Source organism: Macaca mulatta, chromosome 19, assembly GCF_049350105.2.
Source record: "Macaca mulatta isolate MMU2019108-1 chromosome 19, T2T-MMU8v2.0, whole genome shotgun sequence".
NCBI lineage: Eukaryota > Metazoa > Chordata > Mammalia > Primates > Cercopithecidae > Macaca > Macaca mulatta.
The window spans coordinates 48873102-48897132 of record NC_133424.1 but is presented as its reverse complement, the minus strand read 5'-3'; the positions used below and the strand labels follow the sequence as shown (position 1 = coordinate 48897132).

The window sequence follows — 24031 nt, the reverse complement described above, 5'->3', positions numbered from 1 at the left end:
GGCATACCTTAGAGATATTGTGGGTTTCGTTCCAGACCACTGCAATAAAGTGAATACTGCAGTAAAGCAAGTTACATGGATTTTTTGGTTTCCCAGTGCGTATAAGTTATATTTACCCTAGACTGTAGTCTATTAAGTGTGCAGTAGCATTATATCTAAAAAAATCAATGCACAGGCCAGGCGCGGTGGCTCACACTTGTAATCCCAGCACTTTGGGAGGCCAAGGCGGGCATATCACCTGAGGTCAGGAGTTCCAGACCAGCCTGGCCAACATGGTGAAACCCTGTCTCTACCAAAAATACAAAAATTAGCTGGGCGTGGTGCTGGGCGCCTGTAATCCCAGCCACTCAGGAGGCTGAGGCAGGCGAATCACTTGAACCCGGGAGGCGGAGGCTGCAGTGAGCCGAGATCGCAGCACTGCACGCCAGCCTGGGCAACAAGAGCGAAGTTTCATCTTCAAAAAAAACCAATGCACATACTTTAATTAAAAATACTTTATTGCTAAAAATTGCTAATGATCATCTGAGCCTTCAGCGAGTTGTCATGTTTTTTGTTGGTGAATGGTCTTGACTTGATATTGATGGCTGCTGACTGGTGGGTGCTAAAGGTTGAGGCGGGTATGACATTTTATTAAAATAAGACAAAGAAGTTTGCTGCATCAGTTGACTCTCCCTGTCATGAAAGATGTCTCTGCAGCATGTGGTGCTGTTGGATAGCATTTTACTCAAATAGAACTTCTGTCAAAACTACAGTCAGTCTTCTCAAACCCTGCCACTGCTGTATCAACTAAATTAATGTAATATTTTAATGTCCTTGTCTTTTCAGCAATGTTCAAAGCATCTTCACCAGGAGTAGATTCTTCATCCATTCCAGTTTGATCACAAGGTTGCAGCAATTCAGTCACATCATGAGGCTCCACTTCTAATTCTATTTCTCTTGCTATTTCCACTACAAGTAACTGCAGCAGTTACTTCCTCCACCGAAGTCTTGAACCTCTGAAAGTCATCCATGAGGGTTGGAATTAACTTCTTCCAAACTTCTGTTCATGTTGATACCTGACTTCTTCCCATGAATCACAGCTATTCTTAATTGCATCTAGAACGTTGAATCTTTTCCACAAGGTTTTCAGTTTACTTTCCCTAGATCCATGAGAAGAACTGCTACCTATGGTGGCTATTGCCATACAAAATGTGTTTCTTAAATAAGACTTGAAAGTCAAAATTAATCCTTGATTTATTGGCTGCAGAATGGATGTTGTGTTAATAGGCATGAAAAACCACGTTAATCTCCTTATACATCTCCATCACACCTCTTGGGTGATGAGGCACATTGTCAGTGAGCAGTAATATTTTGAAAATGATCTATCTTTCTCAGCAGTGGGTCTCAAAATCTTCAGTAAACTATGCTATAAAGGGATGTGCTGTCATCTAGGCTTTGTTGTTCTATTTATACAGCATGAGCAGAGTAGATTTAGCACCATTCTTTCGGATCCTAGGACTCTCAGAATGGCAAATACACACGGGCTTTGACTTAAAGTTACCAGCTGCATTAGCCCCTAACAGGACATGGCATGTCCTTTGAAGCTTTGAAGCCGGCCACTGACTCTTCTCTAGCCATGAAAGTCCTAGAAGGCATCTTCTTTGAATAGAAGGCTGTTTTGCCTACAATGAAAATCTGTTATTTAATGCAGTCGCCCTCATCAGTTATTTTAGTTAGGTCTTCTGGATCACATGCTGGAGGTTCTCCATCAGCACTTGCTGCTTCACCTTGCACTTTTATGTTCTGGAGACAGCTTCTTTCCTTCAACCTCATGAATTATTCTCTGCTAGCTTCAAACTTTTCTTCCACAGCTTCCTCAGCTCTCAGCCTCCGTAGAATTGAACAGTGTTAGGGCCTTGCTCTGGATTAGGTTTAGGCTTAACAGAACGTTGTAGCTGGTTTGATCTATCCAGACCACTAAAACATTCTCCACATCAGCAATAAAACTGTTTTGCTTTCTTATCATTGTGTGTTCACTGGAGTAGTACTTTTAATTTGCTTCGAGAACATTTCCTTTGCATTTGCAACTTGGCCTACTGTTTGGCACAGGAGGCCTTGCTTCCTGCCTATCTTGACTTTCAACATGCTTTCCTCACTAAGTTTAATCATTTCTAGCTTTTGATTTAAAGTGACACACATGTGACTCTTCCTTTCACTCGAACACTTAGAGGACATTGTAGAGCTATTAGCTGGCCTAAGTTCAATATTGTTGTGTCCCAGGGAATAGCGAGGTCTGAGGAGAAGAGGTGGGGGAATGGCTGGTTAATAGAGCAGTCAGAATACACACAACATTTATTGATTAAGTTCAGCGTCTTACATGGGTGCGGCTCATGGTGCCGTGAAACAAGTAAAATAGTCACTTCAAAGATCGCTGATAACATATCACCAAAATGGATACAATAATAATGATGAAAAAGTTTGAAATACTGTCAAAATTAGCAAACTGTGACAGAGACAAGAGGCGAGCACACGCTGTTGGAAAAATGATGCTGACAGGCTTGCTCTAGGCAGGGTTGCCACAGACCTTCCATTTGTAAAAAACACAGTGTCTGTGAAGCACAATAAAGCAAAGCACAAGAGAACGAGTTATGTGGCACTACATTCCTTGCCATCCTTCAGCCTTTTTTTTTTTTTGAGATGGAATCTCACTCTGTCACCCAGGCTGGAGTGCAGTGATGTTATCTTGGCTCACTGCAGCCTTCGCCTTCTGGGTTCCAGGAATTCTCCTGCCTCAGCCTCCTGAGTAGCTGGGATTACAGGCGCCCACCACCATGCCCAGCTAATTTTTATATTTTTAGTAGAGATGAGGTTTTGCCATATTAGCCAGGCTGGTCTTGAACTCTTGACCTCAAGTCGTCCACCCACCTCGGCCTCCCAAAGCACTGGGATTACAGGCGTGAGCTACTGTGTCCAGCCACATTCTTTCTTCTTTAACCAGACTTTACTTCAGCCTGTTCTAAATTACTACTTTATCCCTCTCTTCCATTGTAACTTCTTGTTTTTTTTGAATTTTGTTCTATCACTAGCTTAGTACTGTCCTCCTTTTCCCTTGACTTATATAGGCAAGAAATTATCGGGGAAATCACTCTGGGACAACTGCTGAATATTCAAGCTGAAGATATACAGTCCCTGCTTATTCATGTGGAGCAGCAGCTAAGTGAAAACTTGACCTTGTTACAAAGAGAAAAGTCACTTACTTTTTCTTTGGATATACCATGGTCTGAAGAACTTAAGGTCTTTTCTAAAGACATGCTCGTACCTTTGTTAGAAACTGTAAAGCTCACCAAACCAAAGAAAAGAAAGAGACATTTTCAAGAAAGGAGCAGAAAGCTTAGTATGTATGGGGTGATGTATGGAACATGTTTGGGGCCAACCTCAGGGCCCCAAAATGCAGGGTGAATGAGGCCAAGGTATATGAAAGGATACTAGTGAGAATGGAGTTCAGTGGGAGAATCTTATTCACAGAAAATGACCTTCCTGAGAAAGATCTATCCCACAGCAAATACCAAGCTCTTATTTCATTAGAATATGGATGGCGGGATGAAACCATGCATTTCCATATCATAAAGCCTCAGTCCCCCTGCTTTGTATCTCTTATGGTAGCTCACTGAATTAGATTTTACAAAGGATCTTACTCAATACCTCTGTGTTTCTGTTAACTGTTTTTCTCCCAATATCTCTGCAGTTAAAAAGGACCTGAGAGTTGCCAGGAAGCACAGAAAGACAAAGTTGGGAAAGTCTATTTCCATGTTGATGCCTTCAGAAGATGCAGGTGAACAAAGAGAGGCCAGGAAATCAGAGCAAGTTGAAACCCAACATGTTACCTTAGAGCCAGAGCTACCACTGAGTTCTTTAAGCACAGTCAAATCCCAGGATTATGCTGAAACAGAGAAGGAGGTCATTTTACAAGTTATGGAGGCCATGGAGGCCACAGAAGCCCTAGAGGCCACAGACACCATGGAAGCCATAGATCAAGGTAGCATGAAAGATTATGGAGACGTGATCTCTAAGCTGGAAAGAAAAGAACACATTAAAAGGCTTTGGAAAAAGGCAATGAGAAAAAGCCACAGAATAGCAGATGTGCAGTGGAAAGAGAAACAAGATTTGAAGGATGTTTCAGAGGTGACTACAGAAGAACCTAAGGAAGATGTCATAAAAATTGATGAGCAAGAAGAAGGTAAATGGAAGAAAAGTGAAAAGAAGAAGACCCGGGGTTTGGCTGGGACCCCTGGACACGCAAGTAGACCAGACACCAGATCTTGGAGGGATGACATTTGCTCTCTTGTCACTTCAAGGATAGCAAGTTCCCATCCAGGAATGTTAAGGGATCTGGGCAAAGAATTGGTAGGCCTGGCTGGGGTGATACTTGCTGACCGACAGCCCAGCTGGAATCTCTTCCAAGAGATATGCCCCCTTTTAAAGGATTCAAGCTCAGTCTCATTAGAATTAGATGACAGAGTATTGGAAGAAACACCCACCATAACAAAACAAGTCATTAGAGGGGGTGTCAAGGACAAAAGGACAGGAGTATTGACAGAACAAGAGGATAAAAAAGCATTAAAGGAAGATGAGAAATTTTCTCAAGAAGAAAAGAAAAAGAAAGCTGTTTTCCCAGCAGATCGCTTAGTCTTGGAGAAAAGGAAATTTAAAAGAAAAATGGGGAAACTGGCCAAGCAAGAAAGGAAAATAGCTAAGGAAGAAAGGAAACTGACAAAACCAGAGGAAAAAATGCAGAGAAAGAAGAAACCAACCAAAGATAAAAAGAAACTGACCCATCCAGAAGAAAAAATGGCCCAGGAAGAAGAAATACTTGCTTCCCCACAAAAGGAATTAATTATGGAAGATCAGAAGTTAGTCCTAGAAGAAAAAAGACTAACTGGAAAAAGGGGACAACTACTAGGGAAAGGAAAGAAAGTGATCAGGAAAAAGCAGCCAATCCTGAAAAGGGAAAGGTCAGAATGGGAAAAGATGCAGGCCCAGGAGGAAAGCATGAGGGCCCAGGAAGAGAAAGAGCTGGCTGGGGAAGAGGAGGAGCTGGCAGGGGAAGAGGAGGAGCTGGCTGGGGAAGAGAAGGAGCTGGCTAGGGAAGAGAAAGAGCTGGCTGAGGAAGAGGAGAAGCTGGCAGGGGAAGAGGAGGAGCTGGCTGGGGAAGAGGAGGAGCTGGCTGGGGAAGAGGAGGAGCTGGCTGGAGAAGAGGAGGAGCTGGCTGAGGAAGAGGAGGAGCTGGCAGGGGAAGAGGAGGAGCTGGCTGAGGAAGATAAAGAGCTGGCTGAGGAAGAGGAGGTGGCAGGGGAAGAGGAGGAGCTGGCTGAGGAAGAGGAGGAGCTGGCTGGGGAAGAGGAGGAGCTGGCTGAGGAAGAGGAGGAGCTGGCTGGGGAAGAGGAGGAGCTGGCTGGGGAAGAGGAGGAGCTGGCTGAGGAAGAGGAGGAGCTGGCTGGGGAAGAGGAGGAGCTGGCTGGGGAAGAGGAGGAGGTGGCTGGGGAAGAGGAGGAGGTGGCTGAAGAAGAGGAGGAAGTGGCTGAGGAAAAGGAAGCACTAATCCTAGACATAGAGAAACAAGTTGGAGAAAGGAAGAAACACATCTGGGAAAAGGAGAAACATGTTGAGGAAGAGGAGCAAGAGGCCTGGGAACTGGGGAAACTGGTTCAGGATCATTGGTCTAGAGAAGAGGAAGGACTGTCTGGGAAAGAGAGAGAACAGACATTAGAAAGGGAGAGGTTGGCAGAGCAAGAGAGTAAATTAATCCAAAAAGAGAAATGGTTTGGCAAAGAGGCCCTTTATGGGGAGCAGGAGGAACAAGACCAGACAGAGAGGCAGGCTCAAAAAGAGGAGAGCAAACAGTTAGCCTGGGAAAGAAAGAAACTGTACCTAGAAGACAATGAAAAGTTTGGAGAACTGGAGAAATTGTCACAAGAAGAAGAGAAATTAGTTCAAAAAATGGAGCAAGAAGCTGAGAAAAGAAAACAATGGGCCAGAGAAAAAATAAAACGGGTCTCAGAAGAGGAAAAAATCACAGAGGAAATCAAGAAAGGGTCCCCAAAAGGAGAGAAACAGGCCATAGGAAAAGAGAAAAAAGCTAAGAAAAAGAAGAAACAGACTGAGAAAGATGAGAAAGCAATTGAGGAAGAAGAACAATGGATTCAGGAAAAACTAGCCTTACAAAAGGAGAAACTGGCCCACGAAGAGAGAGTATGGAGTCAGAAAGACAAGAAACGGGCCTGGAAAAAGAAGAAAGAGGTAGAGCCAAAAAAAAGAGTCTGGAAAAAAGAGAAATTGTCCTTAGAAGAGGAGGAACAGGCTGGTGAAATGGAGGAACAGTTCCAGGAAAAAGAGAAAGAGGCCAAGGAAATAGAGAAAAGGGCATTGGCAAAGAGACAAGCCCCAAAAGACAGTAAACTGGCCAAGAAAGAGAGTGATATTGCTGAGAAAGAAAAGGCAATGGCCAGGGAAGGAATTGGCATAACTGAGAAAAAGAAAAAAATAACCCAGGAAGAGAAAGAAATTATGAAAGAAGAGGGCAAATTGTCCCAGGAAGACAGGAAACTGGCCTATGACATTATGACGAAGGAGAGAGATGTTGCCAAGAAGAAAAAGAAAACCAAAAAGGAAAGAAAACAGGCAATGAGAAAACTGGATATGGAAGAAGGGATTGGTTCTGAAGAGAAAGAGACTCGCTTCACGGAAGAAAATATAAGAATGAAAGAGAATCAACTGTTTGGGATCCTGGCACGAATAGTTAGAGAATTGGTTACAGTTCCTTCAGAAGAAAGAGAAATAACTGAGGGAGAGACATCATCCATTATAGAAAAGAGTGAAATTGATGGCGACAGGTGGGAATTTTTTAAGGAACAGAGGGAATTAATTAAAGAAGAGAAGGAACAGGCTCAGAAAGATAGGAAACTAGTAGACAGACTGGTCACCAAAGAGAGAATGCTAACTGATAAAGAGAGCTCAGAGGAGGACCAAAAGTTATTAGAGGAGGTCCAGGAAAATATACTATTCAATAAAATCCAGGTACAGACTATGTTAAAGGAGTTTCAGAAGACAAATTTGTTAGAAAAAAGGCAGGTAGAGGAGCTTCTGAAGAAAGTTGAGGAGCGTGAACTAAAGAAGACTCAGATGAAGTGGTTATTAGATAATCTCAGAATTATACTATTAAAGGACTTATATAAGGGCTTGACTGAGAAGGAAACAGAGGAAGGTCTAATTAAGAAAGGGAAACAGGAGGAGATTCTGCCCAAGAAAGAGAAAAGGAAACATCTGATTAAGAAGAAGAAAGCAAGTATGAGTGAAGAGGAATTGGAGGATAACTTGACTAAGAAGCTAAAGGAAGAGGGTTTGACTCAAAAAAGGAAAATGGAAAAGAGGTTGACTAAAGAGAAAGAGAGGCTGATTAAGAAAAAAGAGGGCCCACAAGAAGAAAAGAAGAGCCTTAGCGAAGAGGAGTGGGGGCGCTGGAGTGAGGAGGAGGAAGAGGAGAGCCTGAGTGAGGAGGGAGAGGAGAGCTTGAGTGAGGAGGAGAGCTTGAGTGAAGAGGAGGAGGAGAGCCTGAGTGAGGAGGAGGAGGAGAGCTTGAGTGAGAAGGAGGAGGAAAGCCTGAGTGAGGAGGAGGAGAGCTTGAGTGAGGAGGAGGAGAGCTTGAGTGAAGAGGAAGAGGAAGAGGAAATGGAGGAAAAAGAGAAGGAGGAGGAGGAAAGGCAGAAGGATGTGGAAAGCCTGAGTGAAGAGAAGGAAAAGGAGAGCAGACTTATGGAGGCAATGTTCTCAGAAGAGGAGAGAGTATTGAAAACAAAGTTCCCAAAGGAAGAGGTGAGATTATCCAAGCTGGTGATAGAAGGTGAGGATCTTGCTGAGGAAAGCGAGGGTACAGCTAAAGGAGAAATGCATTTTAAGAAAGAGGGCTTGCTTGATGTAAGGAGAGACTCCAGACTTATGGACAAGGCTATGTGGCCAACAGTTCTGAAGAGCCCCTCCAAAATACTATTCCAGGTAACCCTGGAGGAAAAAGAGGGAACACCCCTGAAAGTGTTAGAGGATCACTTGGATTCTGAAAACAGACAGGGCCGTCAACTTCTTGGAGTACACCCCATGACAAGTTCACTGGGAAGAGAAGAGAATGAACTCTTGGAGAAAGCCAGGGGTATGTTTTTACAAGCCATGGAAACAGGCTTAGAGACCCCGGTCCCAGAAGGTCTCCACAGGCCAGAGTTTCAATTATCTGATACTTCCATGGAACCACACAAACCTAAACACAGACACAAAGGTGAAAGATGGAAGTGGTTCTTGGGGTATCAGGATTCTTTGATGGGGGAAACTAAGGGTCAGGCTCCAGCTCCAGTCCCAGCCTTTTCACCTGAAATGCCAGATAGGAGATATCGAAGGCTGGCCTTCTCAGAAGCAAGCTTCTCAGACGAGGATTGGATTAACAATGCCTTACAAAGGTTGGAAGCAGGAAAGCAACTTTCCAGGGACAGTTTTCATCGACTGAGTCAGATCCTCAGAGACTTTACTTCAAAGAGACACTTGAAATGGATGCGTATGTCCAATCTTAAGGTCATTGCTAAACATCTCAGGCAGAACCTAGAGTTAAGTCCCACTGATACATTACAACTCTGTAAGGAAGTTTTGAGTCCGGTGCACTTAAAAGAGATCCCTCCAATTAGAAAAAAAGAAACACAGAAATGGTTGGGGCTGTCCTCTGTGCCCAAACCAGTATTACCATCAGCCATCAAGAGGACTCAGACCCCACAGGCTGTCAGCTGGCATCTCTTAGCTGAGTCCCATAGGAAGAAGCAGGCACAACAGTTATCCACTGCTCTCAAGGAGATAAAGCACCTTTATCCAGTCACAAGGGATGTTCCTACAGCTGTTTGTCCCTCTGTGGATAAGAAATCTCTAGCCTTGGTATTTGAGAAGGACTTCCCAGCCTTGAGGAGGAAGGGTGAGATCTCCAAATCTCACCCTTCGGCAAAGGAGGAAGCACTGCCCATCCCTGCTCCAGTGATACCACCAATTACCAAGAGGATTCAAGTCCCGAAGGCTATGAACCGGCATCTTTTGGAAGAGCCTTACAGGAGTGCGCAGGTACAACGGTTATCTGATGCCCTCAAAGAGATGGAGATGCAACATTTTTATCCTGCCACAAGAGACATGTTCACAGGTGCCCATGCCTCTGTGGACAAACAAACTCCAGCACTAATGTTTCAGAAGGATCTCGGGGCTTTTAAGGGTAAGGGCAGGGCCCCTAAATTGCCCAGGTTGGAGAAGAAGGCACAATCCATCTCTAAAAAGAAGGAAGAGATGCCTTTGTGGGAGACGTTTGTGGCACTGTACCATGTTTTGCGGATGCTGCAGCAGCGATATGCAAAAGACAGTGCTGCTTGGATGGAACAGTTCTACCAGCTCATGGACCTGTACCAACTTAAGTCCCCTAGAATCCAGAGGCTTCTACTAGAGTTACTGCAGAGAGAGGAACTTCAACCCCAAGAGACCATCTACAAAAATGCCCTGAAGACCAAGGAGCTGGCATATGGTGAGCGTTTGTTCTACCACCTCTTTTGTGGTCATTCCCATGACCCTGCAGGTCCCCTCAAGTTCCAGGATGTGGTACCCCTCCCTGGGCAGAACAATGTCCATACTATCCAACCTGAGGGCATTGCCCAGTATGGCTTCCTACAACTTGCCTGGAAAAGCCTACCGCAAGTCAGTCCTCACTGTATTGAGAGGCTGCCCAGTATGCCTACTCCTACTATGATTGGGCTTAATATTAGGACTTTGGGATTCTATGGGAAAATGAGCCTGGGCCACAGATTTTAAGCCTCCTTACTTGTTCCCTGCTTTGAGGTGGAGCTAGATGAAGACTCATCTTCATTCAGCTCCAGAAACCTGCTACTGTATACTGAATAAAGTGACATTTCTCAGCTGTAACAAATATTCTAGCTTCTCTTCCTCCTCAAGCCTAGAATCCCTTGGAAAGTGGCCAGAGAAAACCGATGCCCTTTGTCCTAAAGGGGACAATTTTTCAGTCAGTGCAGTATAACCTTTAGAGGGCAAGGGCCAGTATCTGATCACTTTTTTGTAGAAAAGTCTGCCCTGGTACTCTTTCTCTTTGGCTACTATTCCTTTCCTTAGAAGGTCTTGGAGGCATCTGGCCGGGCATGGTGGCTCACGCCTATGTAATCCCAGAACTTTGGGAGGCCAAGGCAGGCAGATTACCTGAGGTCAGGAGTTTAAGACCAGCCTGGCCAACATAGTGAAACCCTGTCTCTACTAAAAATACAAAAATTAGCTGGGCGTGGTGGCAGGCGCCAGTAGTCCCAGCTATTTGGGGGGCAAGAGAATTGTTTGAACCCGGGAGGTGGAGGTAACAGTGAGCCAAGATCGCGTTATTGCACTCCAGTCTGGGCAACAGAGCAAGACTCCTTCTCAAAAAAAAAAAAAAAAAAAAAGTTTGCATCTATATTTATATATGAGATTATATTCTAATTTCCTTCTGTATTATATTTTACATATTTGATACGTCATATCAGTTCCTTAAAAAAAGAAATAGAACTTGTCTTTGAAAATGTATGGAGCTTTTTATATCTGTTGATTTGTTTTGTTCATAATGTTAGATTTTTAATCACCTTAAAGGTGATTATATGTATACGTATATGATTATAAGTCTTTTTATATGAGCCCCTAAATAAAAGTTAAGTATCCCGTGTTTTTTGTTTGTTTTTATTTTGGGGACTTTTTTGAGACAGGGTCTCACTCTCTGTCATCCAGGTTGGAGTGCATTGTTGCAATCACAGCTCACTGCAGCCTCGACCTCCCAGGCTCAAGTGATCCTCCCACCTCGGCCTCCCGAGTAGCTGGAACTACAAGCAGACACCACCATACCTGGCTAATTTTTTGTGGAGGTAGGGTTTCACCACATTGTGCAGGTTGATCTCGAACTCCTGGGCTCAAACAATCCGCCTGCCTCAGCCTCCCAAAGTGCTAGAATTACAGGTGTGAACCACCACGCCAGGCCCCTTTTGGTTTTCTCCTGAGCAGCCACAGCTGTGTGCATGTGCACAGCCTTCCAGACCTCTAGGAACCTGTGGGATCTTAGCAAGGCCCTCTTTTGCTGTCTCATTCCATGGTTCTTCCTGTAACTGTCTGGCCTGCCATTTTGTTAATTACGCTAACCGGTATGGAGCTCAGGCTATTATTAGAATTCTCTGATTGTTTGTCACTGAGTTCTCCATTGTTTTCAGCAGTACTCAGGGCATGGATTTTTTTCATGTCTGCTACTAACTCCATTCTGCCCCCTCTGGTAGTACGGTCGAACTGCCAGGCCTGAAGGTAGACTTGAGGGGAGGGGCGGGCAGGATGGGAGCAGCACCTGGCTAAAATACCACAGATCCCACTGTTCTTTCCAAGAGTCAGTAAACTTGCTTTCAACAAATGCTTCTTAATTGTGTCCATGCTCTTGATCAGCTTCCAGCGTTTTTGAATAGTGGTTTTTGACAACTTTGTACACTTTTATCATTGCTTTTAGGAGGAGAGGATTTCATAAACTCCTCACTTAACCATTCCGGAAGTCAGTCCAGAATATAATTGGTTTTTATTGTGCCACCTGGGGAATCATGCCTTTCTTCAATACTAGAAAATTCTCGAACGGGCGCGGTGGCTCATGCCTGTAATCCTAGCACTTTGGAGGCCAAAGCAGGTGGATTGCCTGAGCCCAGGAGTTAGAAACCAGCCTGGAAAACATGGTAAAACCCTGTCTCTACTATAATACCAAAAAAAATTAGCCAGGCCTGGCGACTCGCGCCTGTAGTCCCAGCTACTCGGGAGGCTGAGGCAGTAGATTTGCTTGAACCCGGAAGGTGGAGGTTGCAGTGAGCCAAGATCGCGCTACTGCACTCCAGCCTGGGCAACAGAGCCAGACTCCGTCTCTTAAAAAAAAAAAAAAAAAAAAAAGAAGAAAATTCTCAAATGCTAACGTTTTGCTTCTTCTCCATCATTCCATCTATAATTTCCTTCTAGCATCCAATTACAATACATCTCGGTTTCCACTGCTCATTCAACAACGTTGCTTCTTGGCCTCTCATGTTTTCCTATCCATCTGACTTCTCTTTTAATTTCCTCTGACCTAGTTGTCAGATTACTCATTTTCTTTCGCTGTGCCAAACCCGGTAAGTGCTTTAAGGTCTAACCCGTCTTTTTCAAACCTCTCTGGTGCTTTCAACAGTATTTTCTTTCCTCATTTTTTTTTTTTTTTTTTGAGACGGCGTCTCGCTCTGTCGCCCAGGCTGGAGTGCAGTGGCCGGATCTCAGCTCACTGCAAGCTCCGCCTCTCGGGTTTACGCCATTCTCCTGCCTTAGCCTCCCGAGTAGCTGGGACTACAGGCGCCGCCACCTCGCCTGGCTAGTTTTTTGTATTTTTTTTAGTAGAGACGGGGTTTCACTGGGTTAGCCAGGATGGCCTCGATTTCCTGAACTCGTGATCCGCCCGTCTCGGCCTCCCAAAGTGCTGGGATTACAGGCTTGAGCCACCGCGCCCGGCCCTTTCTTCATATTTGTTATATCTGTTGTCCGTTAATATTTTAACAAGGGCTATAATATAACCCCCAAGCAGTATTAATATTTTCTGATAGAGGAAGAAGTGTAAATTTGGCTCTGTCCATTGTTGTCTACTCATAGTGGATTGTTTTCTGGACTGTTTCCTAACTTTGGACTGTGAGCTCATGATAACTGAAGTTTCCTGTGTGGAAAATTTCAGTGGAATTGAAGTGGTGCCTCTCCCTTCCATTCCCCTCCCCACTTTGTACCCCATGATTTTCAGTCGTTGGGAAGTTCTGTTTATTCCTGGTTTGATATTTCTGTACCTTGCAGCTCAAATAAGTTCATACCTCAAACCCAAGTAAGGCTCATAATTTGTAAATACGGAGGGAAGAAGTTATTTCCATTTTAGTACCTAGTGTTATGCCGGAGTCTTAATTCCAATTCTTCAAATCACTCATTCCTAAGGTTCATAACCCATCTGTTTAAATGTAAACTGTCTTGTTTTGGTATTAGGTATTGCTGCATAACAAATTACCACAAATGGAGGAGGTTAAAAAACATACATTAATGATGTCATAGTTCTCATGGGTTAGAGTCTGTACTTGGCTGAGGAAGAGTTCTCTGCTCAGGATCTCACAAGGCTGCAATCAGGATATCAGCCAGGCTGTGTTCCTTTATGGAGTTTAGGGTTTTCTTCCAAGCTCTTGTACTTGTTGGCGTAATTCAGTTCCTCACACTTACGGGATTGATGGCCCCATTGAATGAGTTATGCGGCACTACATTCCTTGCCATCCCACAGTCTTTCTTCTTCTTCTTTTTTGTTTGTTTTGAGATGGAATCTCACTTTGTCGCCCAGCCTGGAGTGCAGTGATATGACAGTGATGTGATCTCAGCTTACTGCAACCTTCGCCTCCCAGGTTCCAGTGATTCTCCTGCCTCAGCCTCCTGAGTAGCTGGGATTACAGGTGCCCGCCACCATGCCCAGCTAATTTTTGTATTTTTAGTAGAGGTAGGGTTTCACCATGTTGACTGGGCTAGTCTTGAACTCCTGACCTCGTGGTCCACCCACCTCAGCCTCCCAAAGGTGGAGGAATTAATTAATCCAATTAATCCAATCCATTAATGTATGTTTTTTAACCTCCTCCATTTATGGTAATTTGTTATGCAGCACTACCTAATAACAAAACAAGACAGTTTACATTTAAACAGTTGGGTTATGAACCTTAGGAATGAGTGATTCGAAGAATTGGAATTAATCCTCCCACGCCTGGGATTACAGGCGTGAGCCACCGCACCTGGCTGTAGATGTAAACATTCTAAGTAAATATTAACTAATGAAACTGAGTAGGTATCAAAATAATAATATACCTTGGCCAACCAGGGTTTATTCCAGGGATGTTTAAAAATCAAGAAATATATCAATTAATATATCAATAAATTAAAGAGGAATAGTATATGACTATAGCAACAGATAATAAAATGGCATTTAAAAAAAGAGTAACAGATGAGTGGGTAGTAGAAAAAAAAAGAAAAGAAAAAATGAGGCATTTCTAACATAGGAAGCTACTTACATACAACACAGATGATTCACCCACAACCAAAAAGAAACATTAGATTAATGTGAACTGCTGATGTAATTTCCATTAAATTGAAGGAAAATACTCAAAGCCTGGTATCACTCCCAATATATGAGATAACTAAAGCTATTTCAATTAAAGAAATCTATATAAATATTAGAAAAGGCATTTTCATTTTAACTTGCAGATAATTTGACTGATATTTAGAAAACCAGAGTACAATAAAATTATGAATAAAAATAATAAGAATATTTGATAAGAGTGAAAACTGACTAAATTGACATTTAAATTGTTGGCATTGGGGATACTGAACACAAAAAACAGCATAAATCATCAGTTTGGAAAAAATGAAGACATCCTATAAAACAAACAAATAATTTGGATCCTGAATATGATTTTTTTTTTTTTTTTTTTTGAGACAGAGTCTCGCTCTGCCGCCCAGGCTGGAGTGCAGTGGCGTGATCTTGGCTCACTGCAAGCTCCGCCTCCCGGGTTCACGCCATTCTCCTGCCTCAGCCTCCCGAGTAGCTGGGACTACAGGCGCCCGCCACCTCGCCCGGCTAGTTTTTTTGTATTTTTTAGTAGAGACGGGGTTTCACCGTGTCAGCCAGGATGGTCTCGATCTCCTGACCTCGTGATCCGCCCGTCTCGGCCTCCCAAAGTGCTGGGATTACAGGCTTGAGCCACTGCGCCCGGCCAGAATATGATTTTTTAAAACACTTATTTATCAGTAGGAAAACAAATGAATAAGCAGGCAAAAAGCACAACTAGGAAAAATCATAATTAATAATTGTCAAGTAAAAATCTGTGGAAAACACTCAATTCACTAGCGATTAGAAAAATAAAAACTAAAACATATACCGGGAGAAGTATAGCACCCACTTCAGTTTTGACTGAGCTGTCAGATATTTCAAAACTGAAGAAGTTGGCTATATGCACCAATGCTGAAAATGTTTACAGCCTATGCCTCAGCAATTAGAGACTACTGTTCACATGTACACTAGAAAACAGAAGCAAAGCTCATTACTCTTTATATAATAGTGAAAATTGTAAGCAACTGCATAATTGTCAACTGCAAAAGCAAAAAAGATTTAAATACACTGAAGTATATTTATAGAAAGATTAGGCTGAAAGAGTTTTCATTTTGTAGAAAAATAGCAGCTCTACGTTCAGATAAAAGAAGCTAATTACAGGTCATGATGTGCGCTGTCATGGACTCATGGCTAATCACAGGAAATGTCTGAAAATTCCAACCCTAGAGTCACTCGCTTTGGATCTGGCAACTTTTCCCAAAGATGTTTACAGGTATTAGGAATGCGGGTTCCATGGTAACATTTTAAAATGTTCTTTATGCCACGGCTCATTATTCCTTTGTTTGATTGATAATGAGCTTTTCATTGTTCCAAGACAGAGATTTAATATTCAGTACTTCATAAACTTGTTTAAGCAAAGAAGCCTTAATAAAAGTACCATCAAGTACTAATGGTGTTCCTGGTAGCATAATTTCAAAAATGTTGGGTAAAGGTATATCCTTACATTTAACATGCATATATAGTTAGCTGGAGGAATAGCAACCTATTGCAATGGCTTATTTTATTACAGAACTCATTATTCTGTCTTGTGTTAGATTTTATTGTAAAACTTAACTTTGTATGGGGAAAAAAGTGTTAACTATAAAACTGAGAATAAATGAATAGGATATTGGATTCCCTATATGCAAGAAATGGACATAGTTGCAGTCATAAAAAAGAACAAGCTCATGTCCTTTGCAGGGGCATGGCTGGAGCTGGAGGTCATTATCTTTAGCAAACTAATGCAGGAACAGAAAACCAAATACCGCATGTTCTCACTTATAAGTGGGGCCTAATTGATGAGAACACATGGATGGATAGAGGGGAACAACGGACACTGCAGCCCATTGGAAGTTGGAGGGTGGGAGGAGGGAGAGGATCAGGCAAAATAACTAATGGGTACTAGGTTTAATACCTGGGTGATGAAATAATCTGTACAACCCCCATGACACAAGTTCACCTGTGTAACCTGCACATGTACCCCTGAGCTTAAAAGTTAAAAAAAAAAATGGACATAGAAATGTAAATTATAATGGATAATCACACTGACATAATGGATGGTGATTTGACAATGTGTAACTTGTGATTTTCTTTAATCATTCTTATTTAAAAGGTATTGATTCTTGATTCTTTCATTGGGTTGAATTCTAATTGTGCAAAAATGCACAAATTTCATTAAAACTAATATTCTTCGACGCTGGCACTTCCTTGAGATTGCCAGAAAATACAGTGGAAGGTATATCTAATGATTATTTTAGAGTGGTCATCTAGCTGGAAGTGCTTGAAAGTAGTTATCAACTGTAAGTAGCATCCTGATTTAGAAAATGGTAAAATGTGGGGAAAAAGGTGTTTTTCAGTATTGAAAAAATCAATTATGTGTGAAACAACCCTTCATAAAATCAAATAAATATTAGAAGAAGTAATAAATCTAGACCACAAGTTGGCACTCTCTTTCTTAAAGGGCCAACAGTAAAGGGCTAAACAGTAACTAATTTAGGCTTTGGGTCATATTTTACAACTACTCATACGTGCTACTGAAGTGGGAAAGAAATGAGTAAACAAATGAGTATTGCTGTGTCCCAATAAAATTTCATTTACAAAACCAGTGGTTGGTCCATAAGCAATTGATTGCTGACTTCTAATCTTGAAAGCACCAGAGTTAGATCAATAATTTTGTTATTCATCAAGATTTATAATTAAATCAGAATAGTTAAGTCCTGGATATTCTATGTCAGGGGTCCCCAACCCCCACGCCACTGACTGATATTGGAACCCAGTTAGGAACCCAGCTGCACTGAGCAGGAGCCAGTGAAGGAAGCTGAGCTCTGCCTCCCTGTCAGATCAGTAGTAGCATCAGATTCTTATAGGAGCGTGAGCCCTACTGTGAACTGAGCATGCAGGGGTTCTCGGCTGCTCACTCTTTGAGAATCTAATGATAAACGTAACGCGCTTGAATCATCTCACCCCCTCCCCCAGCCCGTGGAAAAACTGCCACGAAGCTGGTCCCTGGTGCCAAAACGGTTGGGGATCGCTGTTCTAGATTAATTATTTTTAATTTCATAGTTCTTTGGGTAGATCCTTAGTTCACTTGGTAATGTATATATATTTTCTATAATTAGTTTCTCAAGGGAAACTAATTTTGCTTTTGATTTTTAGGAGGTATTCTTACAGAGATTTGTTATACTCATCTAATCCATGCTTCAATGAGCTGGAAATTTTCATTAGAAATAATTTCCTTCTTTACGTCTTACCTGAGGATGTACCATAGTATAAGTGTTGCTTTTTATTTTTTTTGAGTCTTGCTATGTCACCCAGGTGAGAGTGCAGTGGGGCGATCTGCCTCCCCTCTCCCAGATTCAAGTGATCCTCCCACCTCAGCTTCCCCAGTAGCCACCACACCTGGCTAATTTTTTTTTTTTTTTTTTTTTTTTTTTTTGTATTTTTAGTAGGGATGGGGTTTCACCATATTGGCCAGCGTGGTCTCGAACTCTTGGCCTCAAGTGATCCAACTGTCTCAGGCTCCCAAAGTGCTGAGATTACAGGTGTGAACCACCATGCCCGGCCAAGTGCTGCTTTTAAAATGAAGAGGTTCCTTTCCTTTGATTACAAAAATATATATATTTTAGTTTAAAAAATCTCCAATATCATCTTAAGTCAATTTTGATAAATTACATTTTTCTAGGAAAATAGTCTCTCTAGATTTCTAAATATAGAGGAACAAACAAGTATTATTTTATAATTAAAATTTTTCTCCATATTTATAGATATGTCCCCTTTCTTATTAATGATGCTATAGTGTAATCCTTCTTATTTTTTTCTTCCTTCCTCCTCCTCCTCCTCCTTCTTCTTCTTTTTCTTCTTCTTCTTCTTCTTCCTCCTCCTCCTCCTTCTTCTTCTTCTTTTCTTCTTTTCTTTTTTTGAGACAGTCTCCCTCTGTCACCCAGGCTACAGTGCAGTGGCAGGATCTCAGCTCACTGAAACCTCTGCCTAGGGTGCTGAAGCAATTCTTGTGCCTCAGCAACCTGAGTGGCTGGGATTACAGGCGCCCGCCACCACACGCAGCTAATTTTTGTATTTTTAGTAAAGACGGCATTTCACCGTATTGACTAGGCTAGTCTCGAACTTCTGACCTCAAGTGAGTCCCTCACCTTGGCCTCCCAAAGTGCTGGGATTACAGGCATAGGCCACCATGCCAGGCCCAAGATTTAGTTTACATTCATTCCCAAAGTATTTTACTCTTTTAAAGATTTTATCACCTGGGTGCAGTGGCTCACACCTGTAATCTCAACACTTTGGGAGGCCAAGGTGGGAGGATCAGTTGAGCCCAGGAGTTCAAGACCAGTCTCTGTAATATAGTGAGAATCCCATCTGTACAAAAATTTTTTTTTCATTAGGTGGGCATATTGGTGCATGCCTGTGGTCTCAGCCAGTAGGGAGGCTGAGGTGGGAGGATCGCTTGAGTCCAGGAGCTTGAGGCTGCAGTGGCCATGATTATACCACTGCACTCCAGCCTGGGTGACAGAGCAAGACCCTGTCTAAGAAATATTTTTAATTACAATTTTTTTTAGAAAACAAAATATACACTTAGTGACTTGATACAAATGAATGACTTTTATAATCTACAGAAACCAAAAAATAGTAATAACAAAAACCCACAGCCATTCTTCTTATGTGAGTCTTTGGTGTCTCTGAGTTGTAAGAATTGTGAATTATGATTAATAACAAATATGCATGACAAGGACTCAATAAGGGATAGGCATTAATAATTTGCAATCCACACTTACTGGAGTAAGGTCTTTAAATATGTACAAGAAAAAGAAGGAAAAAGAAAAGCCATTGAAAAACTGTGTTGGCCGCCGGGCACGGTGGCTCACGCCTGTAATCCCAGCACTTTGGGAGGCTGAGGTGCGCAGATCATGAGGTCAGGAGATCAAGACCATCCTGGTTAACAAGGTGAAACCTCGTCTCTACTAAAAATGCAAAAATTAGCCAGGCATGCTGGCGGGCGGCCTGAAGTCCCAACTACTCGTGCGGCTTAGGCAGGAGAATGGTGTGAACCTCAGAGGCAGAGCTTGCAGTGAGCCAAGATTGCGCCACTGCACTCCAGCCTGGGCAACAGAGCAAGATTCCATCTCAAAAAAAAAAAAAAAAAAAAAAAGAAGAAAAGAAAAACTGCGTTGGCTATCAAAATGGTTAAGTTTACCTAAGCCATTAATCAGCACACACACACATACACACATGCAATGGATGTGTAAAATGGTCAACACAGTCTTCCATGAATGTATCCTCTTACTAATAGGTATGTGGGATAAGAGATGAGGTTCTATAGATCCTGGAATCAGGGATGGGGAATCTGTGAGGTCCCTGGGGTGACAGAGGAGGGTCTGTAGATTAGTGATGGGTGGTCTTTGGGATAGTGATGAGGTCCATGGAATCAACAATTGTGCGTATGTAGGGTCAGTGATGAGGGAATCTGGTGTGAGTGATGGGATGTGTGTGGGATCGATGAGAGGGTGTGGAATCAATCTGTGAGAGCCAGATTTGTGGGGTCATCTCTCAGGGTGAGGCATCCTGATCTGTGTGTCAGTGGTGGGTCAGGTCCCTGCCACTGGGTGTTCTGGGTCCCGCCAAGTGTACAGATTCCCTTTCCTGGTCCTGGCTGAAGAAGCCCTTCTCAAGGACTCCTCACGTGAAAGGTGGGTTGGTGGTGGTTTTTGGTTTTGCAGTGGGGGTGGGTTGGCTTTTTCTTTTGGGTTTGGTTTTGACTCTTAGAGCCCACAGACACATGCAGCTTGTAGGAAGAAATTTTTGTCCGGGCAGTCGCTAGGTCCTTTGGGCCAAGCCATCTAATGGGAGCGAAGCTGACCATTCCCTCAGCGCGTTTCAGACCTAGACGGTCGCTTTAAGGTGTCCACACGGTGGCGTGCAAGTGGGTTGTGGCTTTGAGTGGCAGGTGGGCGGGAAGAAACAACTAAGACAGACCCAGGAGCGCTCCTCAGGCTGGATCTGTCACAGCTGGAAGAAAAGCCTCCCTAACCCATCAGGCGCCAATGGGAGGTGCCTCGGCTGTGAGAGGCTGGCGGAGGCGGGACCCCCCAGACCCAGAGATTCCCGGCACAGAGCCTGTTACTGCCAGACCCTAGGGCGTTGCCGTGGGAACCAAGGGCCTTTCGGGTCAGATCAGAGCCTTTCTCAGACAATTCTTTCGGTAACGGGAGCTCCTGTCCAGCGCACGCATCTGTGAAGGTCTACTGTGCCGTCTGCCGCAGAGTCTTCTCTGGTCCGAGAGCCACTTGTTTCTTACATCCCTGCGCTAATCTCGCTGTCGCTCCTACCTACCCCAGGCATTTGCCGCATGCTGGTCCTCTGTTCCTGACAGGCCGGCCGTCCCTCCAGCTTCTGGGAGGACAGTTCAAATTATGGAGGAAGGGGCAGGTGCAGGGCAGCAGTGCCGAGGGGAGTAGAGGGGAGTTGCGGAAGCAGGGCCTCATTTTTGTTTGTAGCTCAGATTCCTAAGCCTGTGACTTTGAGAATCGGTGTCTTCCTTGCAAGATTTCAATCTGAGGCTGCTGGGGAGAGGGCAGGGTTGGAGCCAGATGGAAGCGTGGTGGGGAGAGGGGTGGGTGGGGGGAGAGTGGAGAATGTGTCAGGCGGTATCTTTATTCCTGGCACCTTACTTTGCCTGCTGGAGTTTCCCAGTCTGTTCCAGGCGCACTCTTTTGACCCTGAAGGTGCCTGAGGGGGAGATGTTGGTCGCCAGTGTGTGCTCCCCTGGCCTGGACTGTAATTGGTCCCACAAACTTTTTTTTTGAGGGAGTCTCACTCTGTCACCCAGGCTGGGGTGCGGTGGCGTGATCTCGGCTCACTGCAACCTCCGCCTCCCATGTTCAAGCCATTCTCCCGCCTCAGCCTCCCTAGTAGCTGGGACTACAGGCGTCTGCCACCACGCCCGGCTAATTTTTGTATTTTCAGTAGAGACGTGGTTTCACCATGTTGGTGAGGCTGGTCTTGAACTCCTGACCTCAGGTGATCCACCCACCTTGGTCTCTCAAAGTGCAGGGATGACAGGCAGGAGCCACCACGTCCCACCAATCCCACAAATTTAGGCATTATGATTCATTGCTACTTTTAGACTCACTTGTTTTTTACATTTGTTTTTTTCCCCCTTATTTATTTATTTCGAGACGGAGTGTCACTGTGTCACCCAGGCTGGAGTGCAGTGGCATGATCTTGGCTCACTGAAACCTTTGCCTCCCGGGTTCAAGCGGTTCTCCTGCCTCAGCCTTGTGAGTGGCTGAGATTACAGGTGCATACCATCACACCCAGCTAATTTTTGTATTTTCAGTAGAGACAGAGTTTCACCATGTTGCCAGGCTGGTCTTGAACTTCTGATCTCAAGTGATCTGCCCGCCTTGGCCTCCCAAAATGCTGGGATTACAGGCGTGAGCCACCACGCCCGGCTTTTTTTCTTTTTTTTGACACCGAGTCTCGCTCTGTCCCAGGCTGGAGTGCAGTGGCGTGATCTCGGCTCACTGCCACCTGCGACTCCCTGGTTCAAGTCATTCTCCTGCCTCAGCCTTCCGAGTAGCTGGGACTACAGGCACCCACCACCACGCCCAGGTAATTTTTATATTTTTAGTAGAGACAAGGTTTCACCATGTTGACCAGGATGGTCTTGATCTCTTGACCTCATCATCCCCTGGCCTCAGCTTCCCAAAGTGCTGGGATTGTAGGCATGAGCCACCACCCCGGCCTGGAACAGGCTTCTTAAACGTAACAAAGGGAAAAAATAGTTTTTAAAATTTAGAATCTTGATATGGTAATTATTTATCTTGGTAGTTATCTATAAACATCCCATATATCTGAATAGTTTAAAAAAAAAATGAGTTAAAAAAAAAACCTTTTTCTTCCCAGGCTGAAGTACAATGGTGCAATCTCAGGTCACTGTAACCTCCGCCTCCTAGGCTCAAGGGATTCTCCTGCCTCAGCCTCCCGAGTAGCTGGGACTACAGGCATGCGCCACCATGCCCAGCTATTTTTTTTTTTTTTTTGAGACAGAGTTTTGCTCCTGTTGCCCAGGCTGGAGAGCAATGGCACGATCTCGGCTCATTGCAACCTCTGCCTCCTGGGTTCAAGCTATTCTCCTGCCTCTGCCCCCCAACTAGCTAGGATTACAGGCATGTGCCACCACGCCTGGATAATTTTGTATTTTTAGTAGAGATGGGGTTGCTCCATGTTGGTCAGGCTGGTCTCAAACTCGCAACCTCAGGCGATCTGCCTGCCTCGGCCTCCCAAAGTGCTGGGATTACAGGCGTGAGCCACCATGCCTGGCAGCCTAATTTTTGTATGTTTAGTAGGCACAGGGTTTTTCCATGTTGCCCAGGTTGGTCTCGAACTCCTGACCTCAAGTGATCCTCCTGCTTCAGCCTCCCAAAGTGCTGGGATTACAGGCATGAGCCACTGCACGCAGCTAAAAGAACCAAAAACTTTAGATAAGTGAATTTGGAGGAGAGATTTATAACAGATAAAATGGACAAGCAGGTAATAATTATAATTTACTGTCTCTCTGGCTTAATAAAATTATTAGTCAATACCCTAAGAAGAAAGGAACAAAATCTAAACTTCTCCATTCACAAATACAAATAGTCAACAAACGAAGTCAAAACCTAAGAACTTGTCAACCGCTTATTTCTTCTCTGAAATCGGCTTCTGAATATGTTGAACATGCATTGACATGGGATTAGGAAATTTTAAAAATATTTTTTAAAGTTTCGCTTTTTGGAATTTAAAATTAATCCAAATTATTTAATATTCAACATTTGCAATTTACCAATCAATATTCTATCATTTGATTTTTCACTCTTCAAATAATTCCTTGCTCAAGAGTTTAAAACATTTTTAAAATTAATAGATTCTGCACGCTGGGCAACATAGGGAGACCCTGTCTCTACAAAAAAATTTAAAACATTATTTTAAAAATATATAGAAAATATATATTTCTTTAAATACGTATTTTTAAGTATATAAAATATATTCTAAATTCTTATTTTTTTTTTTTGCTGGATAGTATGGTAAGCATATGTTTAGCCTGGCAGGAACTTGCAAAACTGCCTTCCACAGTGGCTGTACCATTTTGCATTCCCAGCAGCAATAGATCAGAGTTCCTGTCTCTCCATATCTTCACCAGCATTTGGTGTTGTTGGCATTTGGATTCAAGCCAGTCTAATAGATGTGTAATGGTATCTCATCGTTGATTTAATCTGAATTCCCTAGTGACATATGGTGTTGAACATCTTTTCAGATGCCTACGAAATGTGCCGGGCATGGTGGCACATACCTGTGGTCCCAGCTACTCAGGAGGCTGAGGTGGGAGGATTGATTGAGCCCTGGAGGTTGGGGCTGCAGTGAGCTGTGATTGCACCACTGCACTCCAGCCTGAGTGACAGCACGAGACCCTGTCTCCAAAAGATAAATAAATAATTGAGTTAATTTTTAGAACAGTTGTAGGTGTACAGAAAAACAGAGCAGAGGGCATATTGAGCTCTACTATCCCCCCTCACACCACAGTACACACACTTCCTCTATTATCATCTTGTTAGTGTGGTACATTTGTTATGCTTGATGAGTCAATATGGATATTATTAAGTTCATGGCTTATATTAAGCTTCACTCCTTGTGTTGTACCATTTATGGGCTTTGACAAATGCATAAGAACATATATCCACCATTAGAGGGTCACAGAGAAAAGTTTCATTGCCCTAAAAATCCTCTGTGTTCCACCTATTCATCCTTCCCTCTGCTCAAGCCTCT

The 24031-nt window shown here is 43.4% G+C and overlaps 1 protein-coding gene across 1 annotated transcript in view; it reads left to right on the top strand.

Moving 5' to 3' along the window:
• The window catches only part of LOC144337089 (uncharacterized), a 36321-nt gene extending 19055 nt beyond the window's left edge, over positions 1-17266 (top strand). Inside the window, exons 5-7 of the mRNA XM_077979911.1 lie at positions 3102-3373; positions 3725-9741; positions 17198-17266. Of these exons, the coding sequence (XP_077836037.1) occupies positions 3289-3373; positions 3725-9741; positions 17198-17266 (6171 nt within the window). The 5' untranslated portion in view covers positions 3102-3288. The remainder of the gene's footprint in view (positions 1-3101; positions 3374-3724; positions 9742-17197) is intronic.
• Positions 17267-24031: the final 6765 nt, after the last annotated feature.